The sequence below is a fragment of the Pocillopora damicornis genome, chromosome 12, assembly GCF_964200805.1.
Source record: "Pocillopora damicornis chromosome 12, jaPocDami1.2, whole genome shotgun sequence".
Classification (NCBI taxonomy): Eukaryota; Metazoa; Cnidaria; class Anthozoa; order Scleractinia; family Pocilloporidae; genus Pocillopora; species Pocillopora damicornis.
In genome coordinates, this window is record NC_142681.1 from 19160628 (window position 1) to 19183998 (window position 23371).

Here is a 23371-nt window from a genome sequence, read left to right on the forward strand (position 1 = left end):
AAAGGACGACGCTCATGCACATTCTAAAAATCCTGCTAAAACTAAAAGGAGATTCCTCTTGAGTTTAGATCATCAAGGAGAACAGAATTTTGAGACCTATCGTTAATCCGAAGCAATTTGAGATTAATTTTTCTCCCAACATTTTCCACGCCTTCTAAGAAGACAGATAAGTGATTTCAGTTCTTCATAGCGTTTTTAGCCAACTCGAAACGTAGCTAAAGTCCAGCCATTTTATTTTTTCCTCCTTTCAAAATTTCGGCCCCATCGGTTTTAATTTAAAAAAACGAGAATACTTCTTGCATTCTCATTGAAAAGCCAAAAAGTTTTTCGTCTACATACCTTTAACCCCGCATAAACGCCAGTTCAGAAATCGCTAGCAATAGACATCGGGTTTATTTCAGCGGCAACCCCCTGAAAGGTGTCGAGTCTTTCTCAGTGTAGACACTGTATGTAGGTAAACTGTCTCTGCAGGTTCTCTTTGTTAGGTAATTTCCTTTACTTCCAATGAGGCAAGTAACCTCCTAAATTATTTATAATGTTGATACTTGCAGAAAGTACTCGAAACCCGAGACTATCTATTACTAAGCTAAAGCTATCTGAGAATAATTTTGTTTTCTAACGACTTCAGAGCTTCACTTCGTTTTCTTGGTGAAGAAGACATCTACCTCACCAGACATCAATAGTTTGTTTGGAAATTTTTGTGAATTGTTTCATTTTCATTTGAAGACGAGGAGTGCCTAATTAAATTAAACGTTACTGTAGTGACCAAAATAGGCTTTCTTTTCCAGTTTATTCTTATGTTTGTCCTCTGCAGTTACCATTCGCAACAACGCCACCCTCTGCTGGCTACATTTTCCAAATCGAAAGCAATAACCCACTTAATTGTAGTTGATAATATATAACCTACACATATCTGCAACTGGACGAATTGGTCTGATGTTTTAATCGAAATAGAAATATGTATTTCATTGATCTGGAACAGGTGTTCTTCCATTGCATAACAAGTATGAGCTCATAAAATACCTCGCTACAGGAGCACCTGCACTGGTGAAGCGGGGAATCTTATTCGATCATCTTCCTTTGAACCCTAGGGGTTCAGAGGTTTCAATTAAAACAATTTTATTCGCTTTATAATGTTTGTTTTCCTTCATCATGTATTATATCTACTGGCGAGGAAAAGTTTCCCATTGCAAAGCTAGTTCAGGAAGAATAGTAAAATATCTGTCATTACAATTCCTAGCTCTTTTCGTCCATTTCCCCCTATGTCTTCCTTGCTGTTGCTTGTGTGTGTGTGTGTAACCTGTTTCGATTTCCTCGAAATTAAAAACATAATAGAGGAATACTTTTTATTCGTGACTCTCTTGTACCTCATTCACACCATCATAAACAGAAAACTGAAAAACTAAATTTTCCTTAGGATTCAAGTAATCGATGTGCAACAATTGAGGTCGACAAACATCGGTTTAAGCAGCTTCTATGAAAAAAAATTTTCGATCCTGCTTAACAAAACAGCTTTAAAACATGTTTAAGCCTTGGTGTGAATGGGGTATTGGTCTCGGTTCAATTGAATAAGCGGATAAGCGAATAAGCGAGTGAAACAACACCTCGAAAGCGGTTCAATGCACACGTCTTCTGATTTACTTATGTTTGTTTTGTGATTTATCTTTTGTTCGGTTTATAAAGCACAATTGATTCATTCAATGGAATATCCTTCGCCCTAAGAGTCATACTAACAGTTCATACTGACTCACCATGTGGTGTACCAACATTTGAAACGTGTCTCTTCTGACCATACGACAACGAGGTGGGATTTTAGTGCGAAGAAATTTTATTTGAGCATTTTCTTTGGTAAAACTCCACAAAGAACTTACCTAAAATTAGTGCGAAGGCTAAACTAGTTCCCAGTACCTCCTTCCTTGGTAGAATTTCAATTTACGAGTTTAAATAAAATGAACTAAAAATTTTTAAAACTGCATACTACAAAACCTTGTTCAAAATATTACAGAACACCCAGCATCGTATTCATTAATTCCCCTTTTCGCCTCTAAAGTAAAGTTGGGACACGACTACTTTTAGCCACAGGCTGTTTGTTGTGTCAATTCTTAGAATAGATATGAAAAAAGCGGCCTTAGAACGAGTGAAAACAAGCTAAATGTAAGATCTTGATCGTCTTCCCTCAACAGTTTGTGTTCATTCGACTATTATTGTCTATAAAATAGCGAGAAGTCTAATTATTTCAATGTGAAGTCATTTTCAGCTCTGCTTCCAGTGCAATTTACAGTCATAGTGCTGATGTGCTTAAAAGGTGATTTAAATGCATAAACTTATCAATTGATCACGGGCTCAAGTCCTAGCCAGTCAAAGGCCCTAAAGGCAGCAACGTGTTTCTTCTCCTTCGAAGCCTTTATTTGGGATGCCACGTGACATTTCTGTCATGACATCACAAGCACCAGCTGGGAGAGGACCGCAACTTGTGTCGCCAATAACAACTTGGATTAGCCAGGACTTGATACAGAATTTTTACTCCAGAACACGAATATCAGAAATCTTGAACTTGAACATCCCACACTTGCCAAAGGTGGATATCCCAGCATTCGACGCGCCGCTCTCCCGTCTCAGACTGACTCCGGCTACAGGTGTATTTTGTTGATTTACCATCCAAAAGTGTTCATCACCGCACAAAGCATTCACACCATCGAAATGATTACCTTGAAAAGAACAGGGAGACAAATCTAATGTAGTACTACAGTGTTTAATCATGAGCATGCTTATTGTTATCATCAATAGCTGAACTCAACGCAGATGTTTTTCCTGTGTATATTAGTACAGTCTTACAGATCACACCACACTGATCTATTTTTGTCCCACACAAATCGATGTAACGGTGAGACTTTGGATCCAAGGAGACGCCAAGTGTGGTGCGGACACAAGAGTCGTTAAATAATGTTACTACAAATGAAGCATTCGCCAAATGCAACCTTTACCCTTAAATTCATAAATTTATCAGCGCCATAACTCTGCTGTATTCCTTTCCTTAACGAGGAAAGGAGAGAGGGCTTTAAATAGTTTCATATTTTCTCGCTGCAAGCTTTTTTTATGGGGACCCCCAAAAATTGCGTATAGACTTTTGATAACCATTAATAGCATATATACTGTTAGTAACCATATACTTTAAAATTTAACCCTATAGCATCCATAATATAATCTGTCTTCTAGTTTTGTTGAAGAGACATGCGGGAAAAAAAAATGCGAGCTTCGCTTTTAGGCTTGCCTAAATCTATATATTATATCACATGGTGAAGTTCCATCGTCACTTTTGAACACTTTCGTAATTTAAATCGGACAATTGAAGGAAGAAACTTACTAAAGAAAATTATTTTAGGCCCATGAGGCACACTTCCTTAAGTGACGTTACCAGTTAACTTTGAATCCCTTACAAGACTTTTTACATACGTTTATTACCATTTGGGCCAAGATATTCTTCTTTCCAAAGTTCATCCAAATCAAGGTCGAATTCCGAAACACCGGGAGTGAATATACTAGCGGCCCTGTAGTGATGAAAGAATTAACCATGGATTGTTACTTATCCAAAAAGTTCCTTTGGCCGAAATAAAAAAGTCACTGCTTTGTTTAAATAACGATACAGCTTGATACAAGTTTTGATACACTTGTTTTCCTGTATTTGACGCCAAATACGTAAATTGAGTCCTCTATAGCGCGTTATTTTTGTCTTTCTCCAGATAATGTTATGATTGCTTTTTCTCAGGGCTTTAAAACCCTGAATTGAAGCGTTCGAAATAAACGAGGTTGACAGACAGAAAACCCAGTGCTTTTCCAAAACTGCTGTTCGCAAATCCATAAATGACAGAGATGTTTCCTCACACACTATAAGACACAATAATTTGGTGCTCTGATCTTTTAAGGGCTTTTGTAAGGTTTAGAATTAATGCATCCCAAAGTATCCCCACCCTCCCCTTCCCGCGAATTTCCACATGGACCATACTTACAAGAGAAATATGAGAGATGAAGTAAATATCTCACCGTTTACGAACGCTCCCAAAAATTGCAAAACATTTCTGAGTTTCCATGAACGTCTGCTTGTATTTGATTCTTTTCCAGCTTCCAGATACAGATATGAACACGCCGTCAACTGTGGCCAAATCAGTTGCATTACTACAAGAGACTGGTGACTGACGCTCAACTTCGATAACTACTCCAGATCCACTCTTAAAAGATTTCGTCGCCGAAACATTATTTGTTGTTTGTACATCCACCTCACTATCCAAAACGTCACGCCACTCTAAACAGAAAAATAAAGAATCACCCACCATAACTAAAGTATAGACCCGATAGCTCGACTTAGTGTAATAATTAAAAACACAGTTTTTGGTAGGTTTATAGCCAGCGTTTACGTGTTGACAAGGGCGAATCTAGGGGGGGAGGTCAGAGGGCTCCGAAACCCTCGCCTCTCCTTCAAGCCTTGTCAGACCTTCAGATCCTTTCTAATGATTAGAGATGAGCAGTTTGCTTCGCTTTGCGCTTCAAATAGAGCTTGCCCTAAGGTTATTGGTAAGTCCTGGTAAACGACAGAAAGTCAGGTGTCCTTAAGCACTTTCCTACTCTCCATCCCTTCCCACCCACTTTTTCTAGATAAATTTAACTTTGCATTTAGTACAACAAATATATCATGTTAGACATTTTGGTGTGTAGTATCACTGAGTATTTTTACGACTTGTGCCGTATTTTGACGAGCACGGAGGGCGAGTCAAACTACAAACAATGAGTCTACTCTAATAAGATATTTATGATCCAACTGCTTCATTAATTTCAAGCGCATTTTTTTAAGAGTAGGAAAAGCGAGGCAGGTAGAGAAGCGTAGTGCGCGTAGCCGACCGGTTAAACAGGCTCAACCACTTGTGCAATATCTCAGGATATTTGTACTCGACTCGCACGTTATTCGTACTTTACTTAATGCAGTTGGATAATAAGGCAGAGTATCGAGTCCATTAAACTTACGTCTCCCTGCAGAAGTGACCTTTACAAAATGAACGTCTCCAATCCTGGAAGAAGAACCAAGTTCTGGCCATTTAAGAATGTTAGGTATGTAATTTTTCTGAACTTCGTTGTACCAATTTGTAATTTGGGCATCAGTGAGAGAGTTAAACCAGATGTTTAAGTTCGAAATCCTTCCATAGAATGGGGTGTCGTTTATAATAGTACCGTCATTGCCCTGATTTTGTCCGACGATTACTTGAGTCCACTGAACGTTTTCGTACTTAACTCCGTCGCTGGTCTTTTTTGAACCGAAATTTGCATTTACAATCGCTTCCATTTTAGGTGACTGGTCAGGTTGGATACGAACACAGAGGAAGACCATTTCATCCTTCGGAGAACTGGTAGCGAATACGTTGGAAAGGGAGGTCCTTCAAAAACAAAAACGCAAGACGCAAGTATGTACTTATAGGTAATCTCTTTATCCCCTATAGTACTGAATATAACTGAGTTTATGTAGCTCTTTCGCGTGCGCCGATTGGCTGGTTCGGAAGTGATTAGGAAGTACTACTCACCTCCAAGTGGCCAAAGAGACAAAATAGCGCGTCAAAAATTTAACCGCCGCTCATTTTTTGGTTTGTTGACAGAAATAAGATAGTATTTTTGGTTTCTGTGTGGTATATACTAAAACAATTATTTACGTCAGTGTCAGTGAGTAGTTGTGAACTAACATTGCAACAATCTTACCAAAGGTTACATTATTTTTTCCTTCGCTTTAAACCCATACTACTTAACTTAAAAATAAACATTAAAATAAACAGGACGACTGAATGTTGATATACTTGTCTTAAAATCAGCCTTTGAAACAAAAAAATTCCAAGCTAACAGGATCGGCAGGAAAAGTCTTCTCTATTTTAACGACAGCAAAAGCGCTTATAGAAATTGATAACGACAAGGTCAATGATTCTTCTCTGATAATTGTGGATTACAAAAACTCTTTACCTGTCACTTCCAAATGAAAAATAGATGTTGCCTTCTCTGTCGATTCTCAATCTCACAACGTTGTGGCTGCCGTCATTCTTCTCGTTCAAAATACTTATCACAGTCATCTCTTGGCTCTGTTGTAAATCTGGTGTGTGTATCCAGGCACAGACGGTAAAGTGTGAAACCCACTTGTAATTCATATCGTGTTTCACATAGCTCGTATGTTGAGTTTTTCTGAATATAAGCTCAAAGTCATAGTCATTTCCATTTTGAGGTTGTCCATTGCCTCTATTGAGACTTGCAACAGTTGCTACGTAATAGAAAACAAGTACAACTGTTACATTAAAATTGGGAAGTTTATGACCACACTCTTTGCTACTTCGCTTTTTTCAGCCATCGTTTTTTAAGATTTAATTGAGCTGAGATTTAACGATATTTCAGTAAAATAAATCGTAAATTGGTCTCTTCGTATTCCTTAGTAGGTTTTGTTTCTTCCCCTCCTCCGCTGCCCCCTCACCACATATTGCGTGCACGTTATTTATTTGGTCCATTTGGCCCCAGACCTCGCTCTCATAAGGAAACAACTGCACTGCAAACTAATATTGATAAGAGGTTTGTGTTAGACATTAAATGTTTTAAAACTGCACATTATTGACATTTTATTGGCTTTTCTTATTTTGTTAGGGAATAAGCGGCCTTTGGCCATTGTAATGGCATCATAAGGAATGACAGGTTGAGTTCGTGGGATATCTTGGCAATGGAAAAAGTGAAGAGAAAAAAATGAAGTTTACTTTACTCACGGGATGCGTCCGTACTCTGTGCGACGGTTGTTGATTCTGAGCAGTTTTTGCCTGTGAATGTATTCGTACAGTTGCATTTGTAGGTTTTTGTACTGGGTACTTCTATACACGTTCCACCGTTTTTACAAGGATTAGTGTCACAATCTAATGGATTAAAAAAAAGCGTACTGAAAGTGATAAAAACTTCTACAGGTCATGCACGTTATTTCTTTGGTCCATTGGGCCCCAGACCTCCAGGAAACAACTGCGCTGCAAGCGAATATTGACAAGAGGTTTGTGTTGGAAATCGGAGACTTTAAAAACTGCACATTATTGACATTTTATTGGCTTTTCTTAATTTGGTAGGGAATACGCGGCATTTGATCATGGTAATGGCATTATCAGGAATGACAGGTTAAGTTCTTGGGATATCCTTGGAATGGGAAAAGTGAAGAGAAAATATGAAGTTTACTATACTCACGGGATGCTTCCGTACTCGGCGCGACGGGTGTTGGTTCTGAACAGTTTTTGCCTGTGAATGCATCCGCACAGTTACATTTGTAGGTTTTTCTACTGGGTACTTCTACACAAGTTCCACCGTTTTTACAAGGACTAGCGTCACAACCTAATGGACGAAAAAAATGTATTGAAAGCGGTGAAAATTTCTAAGGATGAATTTTACAGTGAATCGATGTAAAGCAAGATGTAACTTTATAATTAAGGCCATTGATGTCTTTTTCTTTTTCGTCATCGTCAGTGATCGTCATCTGTCCTGGCCGCATCCCCTCTTTTGAGAGGGAAAAATCGTGGGAATGTATAAAATATAAAATATGAAGTAAATACAGTAGAGTGTAATACAAGGGCAGAAGAACCTAAAACTCACCTTTCACTGAGTCACTACAATCAACCAACTCTGCCTGTCCCGTGTAACTGCTATCCAGCCAGTGCTTGTTGCTGATGTTGTATTTGCCTTCACTCGCCTCTATTTCCCGGCAAGATATCGCTGGTAATTCAGGAATGGAACCCAAGGGAACTGAAAAATTAAGAGTGTCTTTGATAAGCAATTTCGTTGCAGTGGTTCGCTCCACGTCATCTCGCCGGCCCAAAAAAGTCTGAGCATTTTTGTGATTGCATCTTTATCATCATCATAAGAAGGGCGTTGGTGCTGGTGGGTGATTCATCAAGACACCGAAGTAAACTAACTGTCAGAAACCATTAAAACTGATCACATACCTCTGTCTACGGAACGTCGCTTATAAAATCGTTCAGGGTCAGGACGGAAATTCAGGGGCCTCGCCTCCTTGGTACGGTTATTCAATTCGCAAATCCTCTCCCCTACGACGTAGTTATAGCTTTGACATGTGATTTCTCTTTCGCAATGGACTTCACACTGATGTGGGGCTGTTGCTGACATTATTTTGAAGACAAAAACATTAAGAGCCATACCAGGAATACTGATTTCTGTCCGGCATTGAGCACCAGCCATAACGAGGGCAGTAAAAGATGCCAAAAGACGTAAAATACAATATGTCCAAGTCATGTTACCTGTGTTTCAAAACTAAACGTGTCTCAGTTGAGCTCATAGTGGGAATAAGTCAGTCGCAAAACCAGGGGAAAGTATCGTGCACGCGAGCAAAAACCTATGCACGCACGAGCAAAAAGTCACACGTGCGCGAGCTAAAAAAAGTCATGCGAGCACGACGAAAAAGTCACGCGTATACGATTAAACAGTCAAATGTACACGAGCAGAAAGTCACGTGCACTCGAGCAAAAGATACCGCGCACACGAGCAGAAGGTCTCGCGCATACGAGCGAAAGTCATGCGTTCACGAGAGAGAAAGAGATTAAAAGGACAGCTACTCTTTCGCACCGTCAGATATTCATCAAGAATATTCGGTTATAAATTACATATCAAGAGAAAGACGCTCTGGTTTCTTTTCAATCAAGAATCAAGAATGATGCTGCGAGAGTATTATTCAGGGACCGCGCAGAGGGAAGGGCTGGGGGGGCTTTGCCCCCCCCCCCCCCCCCACTTTTTTGCAAGAATAAAAATAAATTAAACAAAAAATAATTTCACAAAAAAATTTTCCTTCACACATTCTTCTTTAGCCCCCCTACTCGAAAACTTGCTGCGCGGTCCCTGTTATTCAATTCCTTTCGATCACACAAGTAAATATAAACCAAGAAGTAGAGTACTTGCTTTCATTGACGCGTTTTACGTTTCGATATGACTAGCATTAGCCTTATGTTGACCTGTATACCATCGATAGATTTCAAGTAAATTGGTCACCATTGTCTGATAAATTCTCCTTCTCTTTTTCGACGAAAGTGGAGAGGAAAATAATTGAAATTTGTATAAGATCAGTTCGCGGGTCAATTCTGGGCGGGAAAAAAGACGAAGTTAGGAATAGGTGCCCGTTTATTTAGCGCTCAACATACTGATAAAGAACGAAAAGATCTCTAGTAATATGCTACGTGTACGTATGGGAGTGTTTTTTGTTCTTTCATGACGAAATCTGGTTTTAAAATATTAAAAGAGAATAGACTCGGATAGCAACCGAAGTTGAAAACCTTTTTACATAACAGTGAAAAAAATAACATTTCCGGCAAAAAACATTGATCGACCCTTTCTATTTATGACAACGGCCACATTCTAAAAATCCTATTCAAATAAAGGAAATTTCTCTTTGCTCTAAACTATCAAATATAACAGAATTGTGATTGATATTGTTAATCCTTAACAAATTTGTGGTCAAATCGCAACCCAAAATGTTCCTCACCTTCCAAGATGTCAGAAAACTGATTTCATAGCCTATTTAGCCAATTCTACGCGTAGCTTTCTAAGGAGCTTTCGTTGTATCTTTTGCTGACTGATTGCAGTTATAGCTTCCTCGCAAACAGATGGAAAAACAAGTTGTTTTTTCTCTTGTTTACATTTCACCCCAGTCGGCTTTTGGTATTTATTTCCTTTTTTTAACCACTAGAATATTAACTGTAATATTAACCGGACAGTTTTTCATTTCCGTACCTTTGATCTCCTGCATAAATACCAGTCTAGAAATTACTAACAATAGAGGACAAGTTTTAAAAGTAGACACTAATTTTAGATAAACATTCTCTACAAGTTCTACTAGGAAAGCAAAAGTATATTTATGAGGTAATTTCCTGTGTAACCAATGAGGTGAAGCTGCTCCTAAAGTATTCATGTTGTTGAGACTTACAGAAAGCACTCGAAACCGTCGTATAACCCCCAAAGCTATCAGAGAGTACTTCTGTTTTCTAAACAAGCTTCACACCGCAGAAAAACATTTTAAACATCCCACCTCATTCACTGTTTTTTAAATTTCCGAGAATCTTTTTATTTTACATTTGAAGACAGAGTACCTGATGAAATTAAAACTTGCTGTAGCAACCAAAAAGCTCTATCTTTCAAATTATTACGCATGTTGTCCCTCGCAGTTAACCTTAACTGCAGCGGCTGTATTTGCAGGCTATAGATTTCCCAAATCGAAAGCAATAACTTACCACACAGTATTCGGTAAAATATTACCTTTATTTATCTACAACTGAACGAATTTCTCTGATGTTTTAATCGAATTAGTTATATTTCATTGTTCCCTTAATGCCGAATGCGTGTTCTTACATCGCATGACAAGGACGAACTGATAACATACCTCGCTACAAGAGCACCTTGACCGGTGAAGCACCCTAAAGGTCCCCTGAGGTTTCAATTAAAACGCTTTTTTTCGCTTTATTGTGTTTATTTTCCCTTGTCATCAAATAATTCTACCGGCGAGGAAAATTTCCTATTGCAAAGCCAGCTCAAGAAGAACAATAAAATATCAGTAATATTAAGACCTCTTTTCGTCCATTCTTTCCCCTATGTGTACTTTGCTGTTCCTTGTGCGTGTGTGATAGCCACTGAAGAAACTCGAGTAAACAAAATTAAACGTTGCGTATAAACCGTTTCGTTTTCCTCAGAAAACATAGAAAAGGAATATTTTCTTATCCGTGACTTTCTCGATCTCATTTCAATCGAATAAGCGGCTCAATGCGTTTAATTTCCAGCGGATTCTAGCTCAGTGGAGAAATTTTCATTTGAAAGTCGAGGGTAATCTGGAATGGTAATTTTCTATTTTCATTTGCTATGTCACTGATCTGGCAGAATCTAACCAAATTAATTACAGTTGATAACATATAACCGCTATATATCTGCAAATGTACGAATTGGTCTGATGTTTTAATCGAAATAAAAACATATATTTCAATAATCTCGAACAGGTGTTCTTGCATCGCGTGACAAGTATAAGCTCATAAAATACTTCTTTTGCACCCTGGGAGTCCAGAGGTTTTAATTAAAACAGCTTTATTCGCTTTATAATGTTTATCTTCCTTTATTATATGTTATATCTACTGACGAGGAAAATTTTCCCATGGCAAAGCTGGCTCAGCAAGAAGAATAAAATATTTGTCATTTTCGTTCATTTTTCCCTATGTGTTCTTTGCTGTTCCCTGTGTGCGTGTGTGTGTAAACTGTTTCGTTTTCCTCGAAAAACATAAAGAAGGAATATTTCCCTATTCGTGACTCTCTTGTCTCTCATTCACACCAGCAAACTATGCTTGGTTAAACCGGGTTTTACTAAATGAAAATCATAAACAGAGAATTGAAGAGCTCTATTTTCCATAACTTAATTTTTTTTTTATGTGCAACAACTGAAGTCCACAAACATCGGTTTAAGTAGCTTCTATGTAGAAAAAAATTTTCGATCTTGTTTAACAAAGCAGCTTCAAAACATGTTTAAGCCTTGTATTGGTCTCGGTTCAATCAAATTAGCGGATAAGCGAATAAGCAAGCGAAACAACTCCCCGAAGCGGTTCAATGCACTTAGTTTCCAACGGATTCTAACTCAGTGGAGAATTTTTCTTTTGAGTGTCGAGAGTAATCTGTAATCTGGTATTTTTCTATTTTGATTTTCTATGTGACTGGTCTGGCAAAATCTCACACTACATTCTCAAGCAGTTACCAAGGAATTAAAACTATAATCACGAATAGAATATATTGTGGAAACAAGCAACATTCAAGATGGCGTTGGCACCTAGTACTTGTACTTCGAGTGATATATTAAAAAACCTGGCACCAGTCCCTTTCGTTCCAAACAATGATAACAAGTCTTCTGATTCACTTATGTTTGTTTTCTGATTTATCTTCTGTTTGCTTTTTAACACATAAGTAACTTCATTTATTGGAATACCCTGCGCCCCAAGAGTCACACTAACACTTCATACTGACTCACCAGGTGGCGAACTAACATTTGAAAACTTCTGACCATACGACAACTAAGTGGGTTTTCAGTGCGAAGTAATTTTATTTCAGCATTTTCTTTGGTAAAAATCCTTAGACAAGTTACCTATAATAAGTGCGAAGGCTAAACTAGTTCCCAGTACCTCCTTCCCTAGTATAATTTCAACACGAGTTTAAACAAAATTTTTTGGAATTAATGAACTACAAACCTTTAACATTACATACCATAAACCTTGTTCAAAATATTACAACAGTAGTACAACACCCAGCAACTTATTCATATATTCCCGTTTTCGCCTCTAAAGTGAAGTGAGAACATGACTACTTCTAGCCACAGGCTGTTTGTTGTGTTAATTCTTATAATTAGAAGTGAAAAAAAACAGCCTTAGAACGAGTGAAAACAAGCTAAATGTGGGATCTTGATCGTCTTCCCTCAACAGTTTGTGTTGAGGGAATAGCAAACACTCTAATTATTTCAACGTAAAGTAATATCCAGCTCTGCTTCTTATGCAGTTTACTGTCATAGTGCTGTTGTGCTTAAAAGGTGATTTAACTGCACAAACTTATCGATTAATCGCAGGCTCAAGTCCTAGCCAGTCAAAGGCGCTAAAGGCAATTACGTGTTTATTCTGCTTCGAAGCCTTTGTTTGGGATGCCACGTGACATTCTGTCATGACATCACAAGCATCAGGTGGGAGAGGACCGCAACTTGTGCCGCCAATAACAACTTGGATTAGCCAGGACTTGATACAGAATTTTTACTCCAGAACACGAATATCAGAAATCTTGAACTTGAACATCCCACACTTGCCAAAGGTGGATATCCCGGCAGTCAGCCCGCCGCTCTTTCGTCTCAGACTGACACCGGCTACCGGAGTATTTGGTTGATTTACCATCCAAAAGTGTTCATCACCGCACAAAGCATTCACGCCATCAAAATGATTGCCTTGAAAAGAATAGGGAGACAAATCTAATGTAGTATTACAGTGTTTAATCATCGGCATGCTTATTGTTATCATCAACAGCTGAACTCTACACAGATGTTTTTCCTGTGTATATTAGCACAGTCTTAAAGATCACACCACGATGATCTATTTTTGTCCAAAACAAATTGATGTAACGGTGAGACTTTGGAGCAAAGGAAACGTCGAGTGTGGTGCGGACACAAGAGTCGTCAAATGACACAACTACAAGTGAAGCAATCACCAAATGCAAACTAGCCCTGTTATTGATGAGTTTTTCAGTGCCGTAACTGTATTCCTTTCCTTATAGAGATGAGGAGTGAGGGCTTTAAATAGTTTCATATTATATATCACACGGTGAAGTTCCATCGTCATTTTTGAATAGTTTCATAATTTAAATCTGAGAATTAAGGGAAAAACTTACTAAAGGAAATTATTTTAGGCCCATGAGGCACACTTCTTTAAGTTACGTTACCAGTTAACTTTAAATCCCTTACAAGGTTTATTAGATGCGTTTATTACCATTTGGGCCAAGATATTCTTCTTTCCAAAGTTCATCCAAATGAAGGTCGAAATCCGAAACACCGGGATTGAATATACCAGACGCCCTGTAGTGATGAATGAATTAACCAAGGATTGTTACTTGTCAAATTATTTCTTTTGGCCGAAATAAAAAAGTCACTGCTTTGTTTAGGTAACGATACAACCTGATATGCCCTTGCTTTCCTGCGTTTGACGCCAAAAACGTAAATTGAGTCCTCTATGGCACGTTATTTTTGCTTTTCTCCAGATAATGTTGTAATTGCTTTTTGTCAGGGCTTTAAAACACGTGAAGTGAAGCCGTTCCAAATAAACGAGGTTGACAGCCAGAAAATCTAGTGATTTTCCAAAACTGCAATTCGCAAGTTCATGAAATACACAGATGTGTCCTCACTCAATATGAGAAAAAATAGTTCGAGGAGGGGTTGAGGAATGGAAAATTGAATTCACGAAACAATTCCATGCACAGTGAGTTCCTTAGATAGAAAGAAAGTTGGCGCACTGACCTTTCAAAGTCTTTTTCAAGATTTAGAATTAATGAATCCCAAAGTATCCTCACCCTCCCCTTTCTTCGACCTTCCAAATGGACCATACTCACAAGAGAAATATGAGAGATGAAATAAATATCTCACCAGGTAGGAACGCTCCCAAAAATTGCAAAACATTTCTGAGTTTCCATGAACGTCTGCTTGTATTTAATTCGTTTCCAGCTTCCTGATACAGATATCAACACGCCGTCAACTGTGGCCGAATCGATTGTATTATTACAAGAGACTGGTGGTGACTGACGCTCAACTTCGATAACAACTCCAGATCCACTTTCAACAGTTTTCTTTGCAACAACATTAACAGTATTTTTTACAACCACCTCACCATCCAAAACGTTACGCCATTCTAAATAGAAAAATATAAATACACCCACTGTAATTAAGTTATACACCCGATAGCTCTACTTAGTTTAATAGTTAAAAACAGTTTTTGTGCCATCATTTGAGTGTTGACAAGGGGAAATCTGGGGGAGGGCGAAGGTCAGAGGGTTCCGAAACCCTCCCCTCTCCTTCAAGCCTTGTCAGATCTCCAAATCCTTTCTAATAGTTAGCGATGAGCAGTTTCCTATGTTTTGTGCTTCAAATATAGCTTTCCCTTGGGTTATTGGTAAACGACAGAAGGTCGGGTGTCCTTGTGCACTTTCCAACTCTCCATCCCTTCCCACCCACTTTTTCGAGATAAATTTAACTTTGCATTAAGCACAATAAATGTATCATATTAGACTTTTTGGTGTGTAGTATCGCTGAGTATTTTTACGACTTGTGCCGTATATTGACGAGCTCGGAGGGCGTGTCAAATTACAAACAATGAGTCTAATCTAATGAGACATTTATGATCCAACTGCTTTATTTCATGCGCATTTCTTTAAGAGTAGGAAAAGCGATGCAGATAGAGAAGCGTAGCACGCGCAGTCGACCGATTCAACAGGTTTTTTCTGTACAAAATAACCAACTGTATAATATCGCAGGATATTTGTACTCGATTCGCGCGTTATTCGCAATCTACTCAGTGCAGTTGGATAATAAGGCAGAGTATCAAGTCCATTAAACTTACGTCTCTCAGCAGAAGTGACCTTTACAAAATGAACGTCTCCAAATCTCTTGGAGGAACCAAGTTGTGGCCATTTAAGGATGTGAGGTGTGGTATATTTCTGACCTCTGTTGAACCAATTTGTAATATCGTGATCAGGGAGATTAAACCAGATGTTTAAGTTCGAAATCCTTCCATAGAATGGGGTGTCGTTTGCGATAGTTCCGTCACTGTTTTGGTTTTGTCCGACGATTACTTGAGTCCACTGAACATTTTCGTACTTAACTCCGTCGCTAGTCTTATTTGAACCGAAATCTGCATTTACGATCGCTTCTATATAAGGTGACTTGTCAGGTTTGATACGAACACAGAGAAAGACCATTTCATTCTTCGGAGAACTGGTAGCGAATACGTTGGAAAGGGAGGTCCTTCAAAAAAAAAGCAAGTATGCACTAAAAGGTAATCTCTTTATCCCCTAGAGTATTGAGTATAACTGAACTTATGTAGCTCTTTTTATTTAAGTATATACCACGCAGGCGAAGAGTACCTTTTGCGCGCGCTGATTGGCTGGTTTGGAAGTGATGAGCTTAAGCAGCAATCTTAAGCAATTCAAATGTCCCAAGGATTTAAACATAAATTTACGAAGCTGATATTAGGTTAACTTCATTATTTACTAATTTTATTCTTCTGATGTATATTTCTAGCTGTAACAATTATTTTGTATTCTTAGTTTTAGTTTTATATCTTTTAACCATTTGTATTGATGCTGAAAAACCCATTCAGGGCGCTTCGATAAAGATCTGTATCAGTATCTGTAAGTACTATTCACCTCCAAGTCGCCAAAGAGACAAAGTCGCGCGTCAACAATTTAATTTCCGACCAGTTTTTGGTTAATTGACAGAAATAAGCTTATATTTTTGGTTTCTATGTGGTATATATTGCAACAATTATTTACGTCAGTGTCAGTGAGTAGTTGTTAACTAACATTGAAGCAACTCTCATCAAAGGTTACAAAATTTTTCCTTCGTTTTAAACACGTACTACTTAACTTAAACATAGACATTTGATTTTTTTACTTTGTTACGAAAAAACGATTGAATGTCGATATACTTGTCTAAAAATCAGCCTTTGAAACAAAAAATGCCAAGCTAAAAGGATAATAAGGAAAATTCTGTTCTATTTTAACGAAAAAAAAGCGCCTATATAAATTGATAACGATAAGGTAAATGATTCCTATCTGGTAATTGTGGCTCACAAAAACTCCTTACCTCTCACTTCCTGATGAAAAATAGATGTTGCCTTCTCCGTCGATTCTCAATCTCACAACGTTTTGGTTGCCGCCATTCTTCTCGTTCAAAATACTTATCACAGTCATCTTTTGGCTCTGTTGTAAATCTGGTGTGTGTATCCAGGCACAGACGGTAAAGTGTGTAATCCACTGTTTATTTATATCGTGTTTCACATAGCTCGTATGTTGAGTTTTTCTGAATATAAGCTCAAAGTCATAGTCATTTCCATTTTGAGGTTCTCCATTGCCTCTATCAAGACTTGCAACAGTTGCTACGTAATAGAAAACAAGTACAACTGTTACATTAAAATTGGGAAGTTTATGACCACACTCTTTGCTACTTCGCTTTTTTCAGCAATCGTTTTGTAAGATTTAATTGAGCTGAGATTTAACGATATTTCAGTAAAATAAATCGTAAATTGGTCTCTTCGTATTCCTTAGTAGGCCCCAGACCTCACTCCTCTCAGGAAACAACTGCACCGCAAAGTAATATTAATAAGAGGTTTGTGTTAGAAATCGGATGTTTTAAAAACTGCACATTCTTGACATTTTATTGGCGTTTCTTATTTTGTTAGGGAAAAAGCGGCCTTTGGCCATTGTAATGGCATCATAAGGAATGACAGGTTGAGTTCGTGGGATATCTTTACAGTGGAATAAGTGCAGAGGAAAAATGAAGTTTACTATACTCACGGGATGCGTCCGTACTCTGCGCGACGGCTGTTGATTCTGAACAGTTTTTGCCTGTGAATGTATTCGTACAGTTGCATTTGTAGGTTTTTGCACTGGGTACTTCTATGCACGTTCCACCGTTTTTACAAGGATTAGCGTCACAATCTGATGGATAAAATAAAAGTGTATTGTAAGTGGTGAAAACTTCTACAGGTGAATTTTACAGTGAATCGATGTAAAGCAAGATGTTACTTGATAAATCATTGCGATCAATATTTATTTGTTTTTCGTCACCGTCATACTCCTCTAAGGAAACAACTGCACCGCAAATTAATATTAATAAGAGGTTTGTGTTAGAAATTGGATGTTTTAAAAACTGCACATTATTGATATATTATTGGCTTTTCTTATTTTGTTAGGGAATAAGCGGCCTTTGGCCATTGTAATGACATCATAAGGAATGACAGGTTGAGTTCGTGGGATATCTTGGCTATGGAAAAAGTGAAAAGAAAAAAAGAAGTTTACTATACTCACGGGATGCGTCCGTACTCTGCGCGACGGCTGTTGATTCTGAACAGTTTTTGCCTGTGAATGTATCCGTACAATTGCATTTGTAGGTTTTTGTACTGGGTACTTCTATACACGTTCCACCGTTTTTACAAGGATTAGCGTCACAATCTGATGGATAAAATAAAAGTGTATTGTAAGTGGTGAAAACTTCTACAGGTGAATTTTACAGTGAATCGATGTAAAGCAAGATGTAACTTGATAAATCATTGCGATTGATATTTATTTATTTTCGTCATCGTCATACTGATCGTCATCAGTCCTGGCCGCATCCCCTCTTTTGAGATGGAAAAATCGTGGGAGCCATAAAGCCTTTACACCCTATCATTAGTATGCATTAGTTTTCTCTACATAATAGACAAGACAGAATTGGTTTAATAATCAAGAACTTCTCAAGTTGTGGATGAGGGTCCCCAATAGGTTTTTTGGGATCCGGGATTGGGGTTATTTAAAGGCTTGGATCCGGGAATTTAAAGTAAGAGGGGAGCGAGATGCGGGATCGCTATTATGAACAGGACACGGGAATCGACGATTTTGAGGAGCGGGATTTGGGAAATAATCACCTAAATTAACCGAGAACCGGGATGTCAGTTGACGAGAATTTATGAAGAAATTGATCTTTTCACTTCATGAAAAGTACTAGGCGTAGAGGTTGTCTAGCATCTAAGAGGCGGTCGGGCTCCAACTGAATGAGGCCAAGTGCAAAGAACTTCGAATTGGTTTTTCCAACAGCAACCACGATTTCGAACCCCTAGTTCTAAATGGCAAACCCCTTGAATTAGTCACCAGTGTCAAATTGCTAGGCGTGACCATTAGCCATGATTTAAAGTGGAACATGCATACCTCTGAACTAGTTAGAAAATGTTCCTCTCGTCTCTACTTTTTACGTCAACTCAAGAGATCTGGAGTGGCACCAAGTGAACTGGTGCAATTCTATGTGACATGTATTAGGCCCGTCCTGGAATACGCAAGTCCTATATTCCATCGTTATCTACCAAACTACATCAGTGAAGATTTGGAACGGATCCAAAGAAGGGCGTTCAGAATCATCTATCCTGACCTCTCATATAGTGTAGCACTAGAAACAGTTGGCCTACCGAAACTTCATGAGAGGAGAGAAAAGATTTCAATCGATCTGTTTGACGAGATCGTCTGTAACCCCACCCACAATCTCCATAGCCTCCTCCCCCAAAGGAAGAGTTGTAAATATGCACTGAGACACAAAAGTGATTTCACTCTCCCCCTATGTAAAACCGAGCGTTTGAAGAACAGTTTTATTTTTAGCCATGTCTATAAGATGTAGAAAATTTTTCTTATTCTCTCTTTTGTTATCATCAGTATTTGTAAATATCCCGTAATTCAGCCTATGGCTGCAATGGTGGTTAATAAAGTATCTCTGTATCTCCCGCTGTTCGGCGACAGTCTACAGATGTTGCGCTGAAGAGACAATTATATCCTGAGAAGTGAAGTTGCCAATTTACCAAAACCTCAATGGCCCATAAGGTAACGTGGCATCTAAGACTGCTGAGTCAGTTGAAAAGCTTAATGGCCTTGAAATACCCCCAGCAAGTCTAAGAATCATACCGACATGACGCTCTTAACCTGTTAAGTTGTATGACACTAAACGTGAAGAATAATCAGTCAGTTTTGCATCACAAAGGTAACCTTTCACGGTGTAAGATTACTCAAGAAACTTTGGAAATGCAGCCAAAGAGGGCGTAAAGAGGACAAACCATTTGGCGACGTACTATCTTACAAATCCAAATTCTTGGTATCCTGTACCCAAACGTGCCATGATCCTGTTGACCATAACAGCAATTCAACTCTTAACACCTGTACCGATGGCACCACAGAGCATACAGAAGATGAGGGACTGGGCGCTAACAACGATGACAAAAGCTGGAACTTCTCTGTCTTATCTCCATCAGAGCTGGTCAGCTTCGAACGCTCTGACTTCGAGGAGCAGCAAGAAAATAGTGGGAAACAAGACGAAGAGGAAGATGGAATATTTGACTACGATTCCCCGAGTGATGATGGTGACATTCCATCTTTGGAACGAGAGGCTGATTTTCACCTCGGAAGAGGTTCCCGCTTCGGAAGAAGTATTCGCTTTAACAGCAGAATTGTGTTCATTTAGTTTTTCTTTATTTCCGTTGTTATGGAACCATGGGATTGCCGTCACCTTTTGCGTTTTATGCACTTGTTGAAATCGTTATTCGTTTCGTTGATAATAACCTGTCTGTACTGATACGTTTGTTCGTGGTCAAATTTTAACGGAAGGAAGTCGTTACCGTGACTATAGCGTACGTTATTCGTGCAATACCTTTAAAACTCCTAAACTTAATTAACTATATCATCATTTTAGTGAAAAGAGATAACTTACGCCTTAGGGTGACCATAGACTTCAACAGATCAATGGTGGTTGAGAAAATCATCACCCACCGAAAAAGCCCTCCAAGGTTAAGGAAATGGACTAGGGAAAAATTTTAGGGTCGGGATCGGGATTGGTCAATATAAACCGTCAGGATTAAGGGATTGACAGAAAATTTTAGTCGGGATCTAAGGGGTGATCTCTTAAGTGAAATAAGCTACCAGGCACTCTACAATATTGAGCGTTTAGAGGCAAATGGTGTTAAGGCCCGGCCAAACGCACGCAACATTCCAACGCATTATCTTGCAACACTGTTGCGCACCGCGTACTGCACACGTTTGGCCGGCACTCTGTAGTAACATGTTGCAAGATGTTGGATCAATTTTGAAAATGGTCAAATTCCTGTCCTAAATTTTTTAATGTTGCAAGATGTTGCGCACGTTTGGCCAGCTCCTTTATAACATCTTACAGCGTATTGCAAGATATTGCGTTGAAATGTTACGTGCGTTTGGCCGGGCCTTTGATGTTAAATTTTTTATACTTACATGTCACTTTTTGTTTACATTTCTTGCCATAGAAGTTTTCAGCGCACTGACATTTGAAAGTCCTATTACTGGCTATCTCTATACATGTCCCGCCATTTTCACACGGTTGAAAGCTACAAGGACTCTGTATCACTGGAGGAACAGTGGGCTGTTATCGGGTAAGAGATGTAACAATGTTTTAAAAGATATTCTAAAAGCATCAATGCTGCAGACAAGAGTTCAAAGTTCGAAGAAAAAGGGGGCAAGTAGAAAATGAAAGCAATATTACAATATTAATAGAAGGAAATTCAGTTTCATTTAAGTAGAAGCCTGGTTTTGAACCCAGAATTTAAAATAAGCAGTATGCATTCGAATATGTTAACATTAAGAAAATTTAGCTTGACCACGTTACTTAAGTCGAGAGGGAGGATGAGAGAGGACCCTGGGAATGAGGTTGACTTCAGTAGTGTAACTGACAATCCTATAGCAACCCGCACATTTCTCCACCGGCTTTCTTGTACCTCGTCGGAGAGTGTATTTACCTGGCTGGTAACATCTCCATTGCATATACAAATCTGAATAAAAACCTTCTTTCTCGGTGTTTGAGACAATTCTGTAATAGTAGGACAATTCTGGTAGGTAAGGATTACGGAATGGGAAGATTCGGGGATAAAAAGTTGTTACCGCATTACCAAGTGACAAAGAGGTCTATAATTTCCTGTTTACACTCACCACGTTTGTGGTTCCAAACTCAGTTTCCTCACTTCGTTGAATATGATAACTCAAATCGTAATGCACAAACTCCTTGTTGATCTTTACGGCCGCCTCGCCCGCCTCCCTTTGATTCAATTTGTTCAAAAAGCAATTCTTTCCTTCCCTCGATTTTTTGTAATTAATGGACTTGCAGTTGAAAGATAGACATCGCTTCACGCATTCGAACACTGAACTCGCTTTTTCTTCTTCGTGTTCCGTCTCTAGAAACGTATCTGTTTAAGAAAATTAAAGTAAATAGAACAAACAGAGTTTTCAAAAATTGTTTGCTTTTTAAATTGGAGCATAAGATCGCAAAAGACCGGAAACTATCGTAGAATCTTCCTTTCTAGGGGATCACATGGTTTTCAGAGGGAACGGAGGGTGAATCAGTTGTTGTTAACAGAATATATAGAGGGACCATGAAAAATTAACTACCAGTGAGGGGGGGTCATTAGAATCCAACAGAGCCTCAGGGGGGGGGGGTCGCGTCAATTCTATTGTGACACAACCACAATCAAAATCCTCCATTAGGGACTTTCAATGTCTCCTAACTCGCGAAAGTACCTCATTCCTTCTAAAAATTTCCAATCTTCTTCCTTAAATCAAAGTGTGATAAAAAGTATTCCGTAGAATCCCGGGAACTGTACCCAGACGATTCTCTCAAAGACTCATTGTTCCCCCGAACTTTTTCGTCAGGTTTTCTTGTATTCTATCCCTGAAACCTTTGTTAATTTTTCATACAAGGTATTGAAAAAAGCATGCCAAACTTCTGCCACAAAACTGTAACTTAATACTTTATAACCTACCGGGAGATTATAAGCTGCTGGTTATATTATCTTGAACCTACCTAATTCCGAAATGAATATTGGTACAGGATTCTGTACCGCCGCTGACAGCGTTACGAACGTAAAAATGATCGGTACAAAAAACAGACGTCTTCGACTCTCCATGATGTGGCCCTTGAAGTACAGAAGTATTTAAAAACAGTTAAACATCTTTTGCTTAATTCTGTTGATTCAAAATTTATCTCAGTTTTCTTCACTCATCCATTAAATTTTGGCTCTCTCCTACGTGAGCTCTTACTTATATTTTTTGTGCTTATGACGTAATCATGAAACCATCTCCAATAATTTTGATGATCTGAAACGAATAAGTAGAAATAACTGATAGCACTCTATAGTTTTCTGACGCATCCGGTTAAAAATAAAGCTCAAGAACTTGATCTATCTATCGAAATAAAGTTCTCAAAGGGTGTGGTACAAGCTTTAAACTGACCTTCTTGAAAACGAAATTCTATTTTTTCTCCATGCGTTTTGTTGTCTGTGCCAACTGATCCAAAGTCCAGTCAGTTTTTGCTCAGCACTTGCAGTCTTGTTTTGGGGACTAAACTAACTAACTTTTTGATGATAAAATTAATCAGCACTTTCTCAAGGATTCCACGGAAATACTAGCACTCTGCAGAACTTTACCGTAGCACAACTGCGACAGCCTTAGCATTTCCATTTACACAAAAATTTCATCATAAACATCTTGAAACCAGATCAAAACAAATTGTACAAGAACAAAAACAAATTCGACAAGAACAAAAACCACAGCTGAATAAATAAATTATTTTCCCGTGTGATCATAACGTTGCCTTTTGTTCCAAAAGAGTTATTACTTGAAGGTTTTTTTTTTCTTTCCAGAAATGGCACGCAAAGGAAAAGTTTCAAGTTTTTTTTCTTTTTTCGGGCGTAAATAACTAGCTTTTAGGCGCATAGATGGGTTGATTAAAAAAATCCGTTTTCAGGGAAATTGATATATTTCATATAGATTTTTAACTCATGCACAAAGTGCTGGCTGAGAATGAATTGAAGAGATTACTCAGAGGAAGTAAGTATTTCATCGTCGGCAAAGCAGGAGGGCAGAGCCCCCGCGGAGCCAAAGAGTGGGGGGGGGGGGGGGGCAGCCAAATCGCAGTTTACAGAGGATGAACATCTGATATCCAATTATTGTAACATATCAATTTTTTATCAAGATTTTCTACTGTTTTTTCCTTAAGTTTTTCAGTGTTTTTCTAGGG

General features: G+C 38.5%; 2 protein-coding genes and 1 long non-coding RNA gene across 3 annotated transcripts in view; 1 reads left to right on the forward strand and 2 right to left on the reverse strand.

Moving 5' to 3' along the window:
- The window catches only part of LOC149036879 (uncharacterized), an 80997-nt gene that overhangs the window by 37710 nt on the left and 19916 nt on the right, over positions 1 to 23371 (forward strand). The window lies entirely within an intron of this gene.
- Positions 2208 to 9689, reverse strand: LOC149036883 (uncharacterized). The gene is made up of 10 exons (XM_089190356.1): positions 9536 to 9689; positions 7989 to 8300; positions 7639 to 7788; positions 7237 to 7380; positions 6777 to 6920; positions 5995 to 6286; positions 5017 to 5423; positions 4042 to 4300; positions 3463 to 3548; positions 2208 to 2708 (listed from the first exon to the last, which is right to left on the reverse strand). The coding sequence occupies exons 2-10, from the start codon at positions 8293 to 8295 to the stop codon at positions 2521 to 2523; spliced, it is 1977 nt and encodes a 658-aa protein (XP_089046482.1). The 5' UTR covers positions 8296 to 8300; positions 9536 to 9689; the 3' UTR covers positions 2208 to 2520.
- LOC149036884 (uncharacterized) lies at positions 12102 to 22822 on the reverse strand. Its single transcript, XM_089190358.1, has 11 exons — positions 22585 to 22822; positions 22157 to 22268; positions 21289 to 21542; positions 20578 to 20725; positions 17629 to 17772; positions 17116 to 17259; positions 16406 to 16697; positions 15162 to 15565; positions 14192 to 14453; positions 13542 to 13627; positions 12102 to 13003 (listed from the first exon to the last, which is right to left on the reverse strand). Exons 2-11 carry the CDS (start codon positions 22257 to 22259, stop codon positions 12816 to 12818), a joined length of 2025 nt encoding a protein of 674 aa, XP_089046484.1. The 5' UTR covers positions 22260 to 22268; positions 22585 to 22822; the 3' UTR covers positions 12102 to 12815.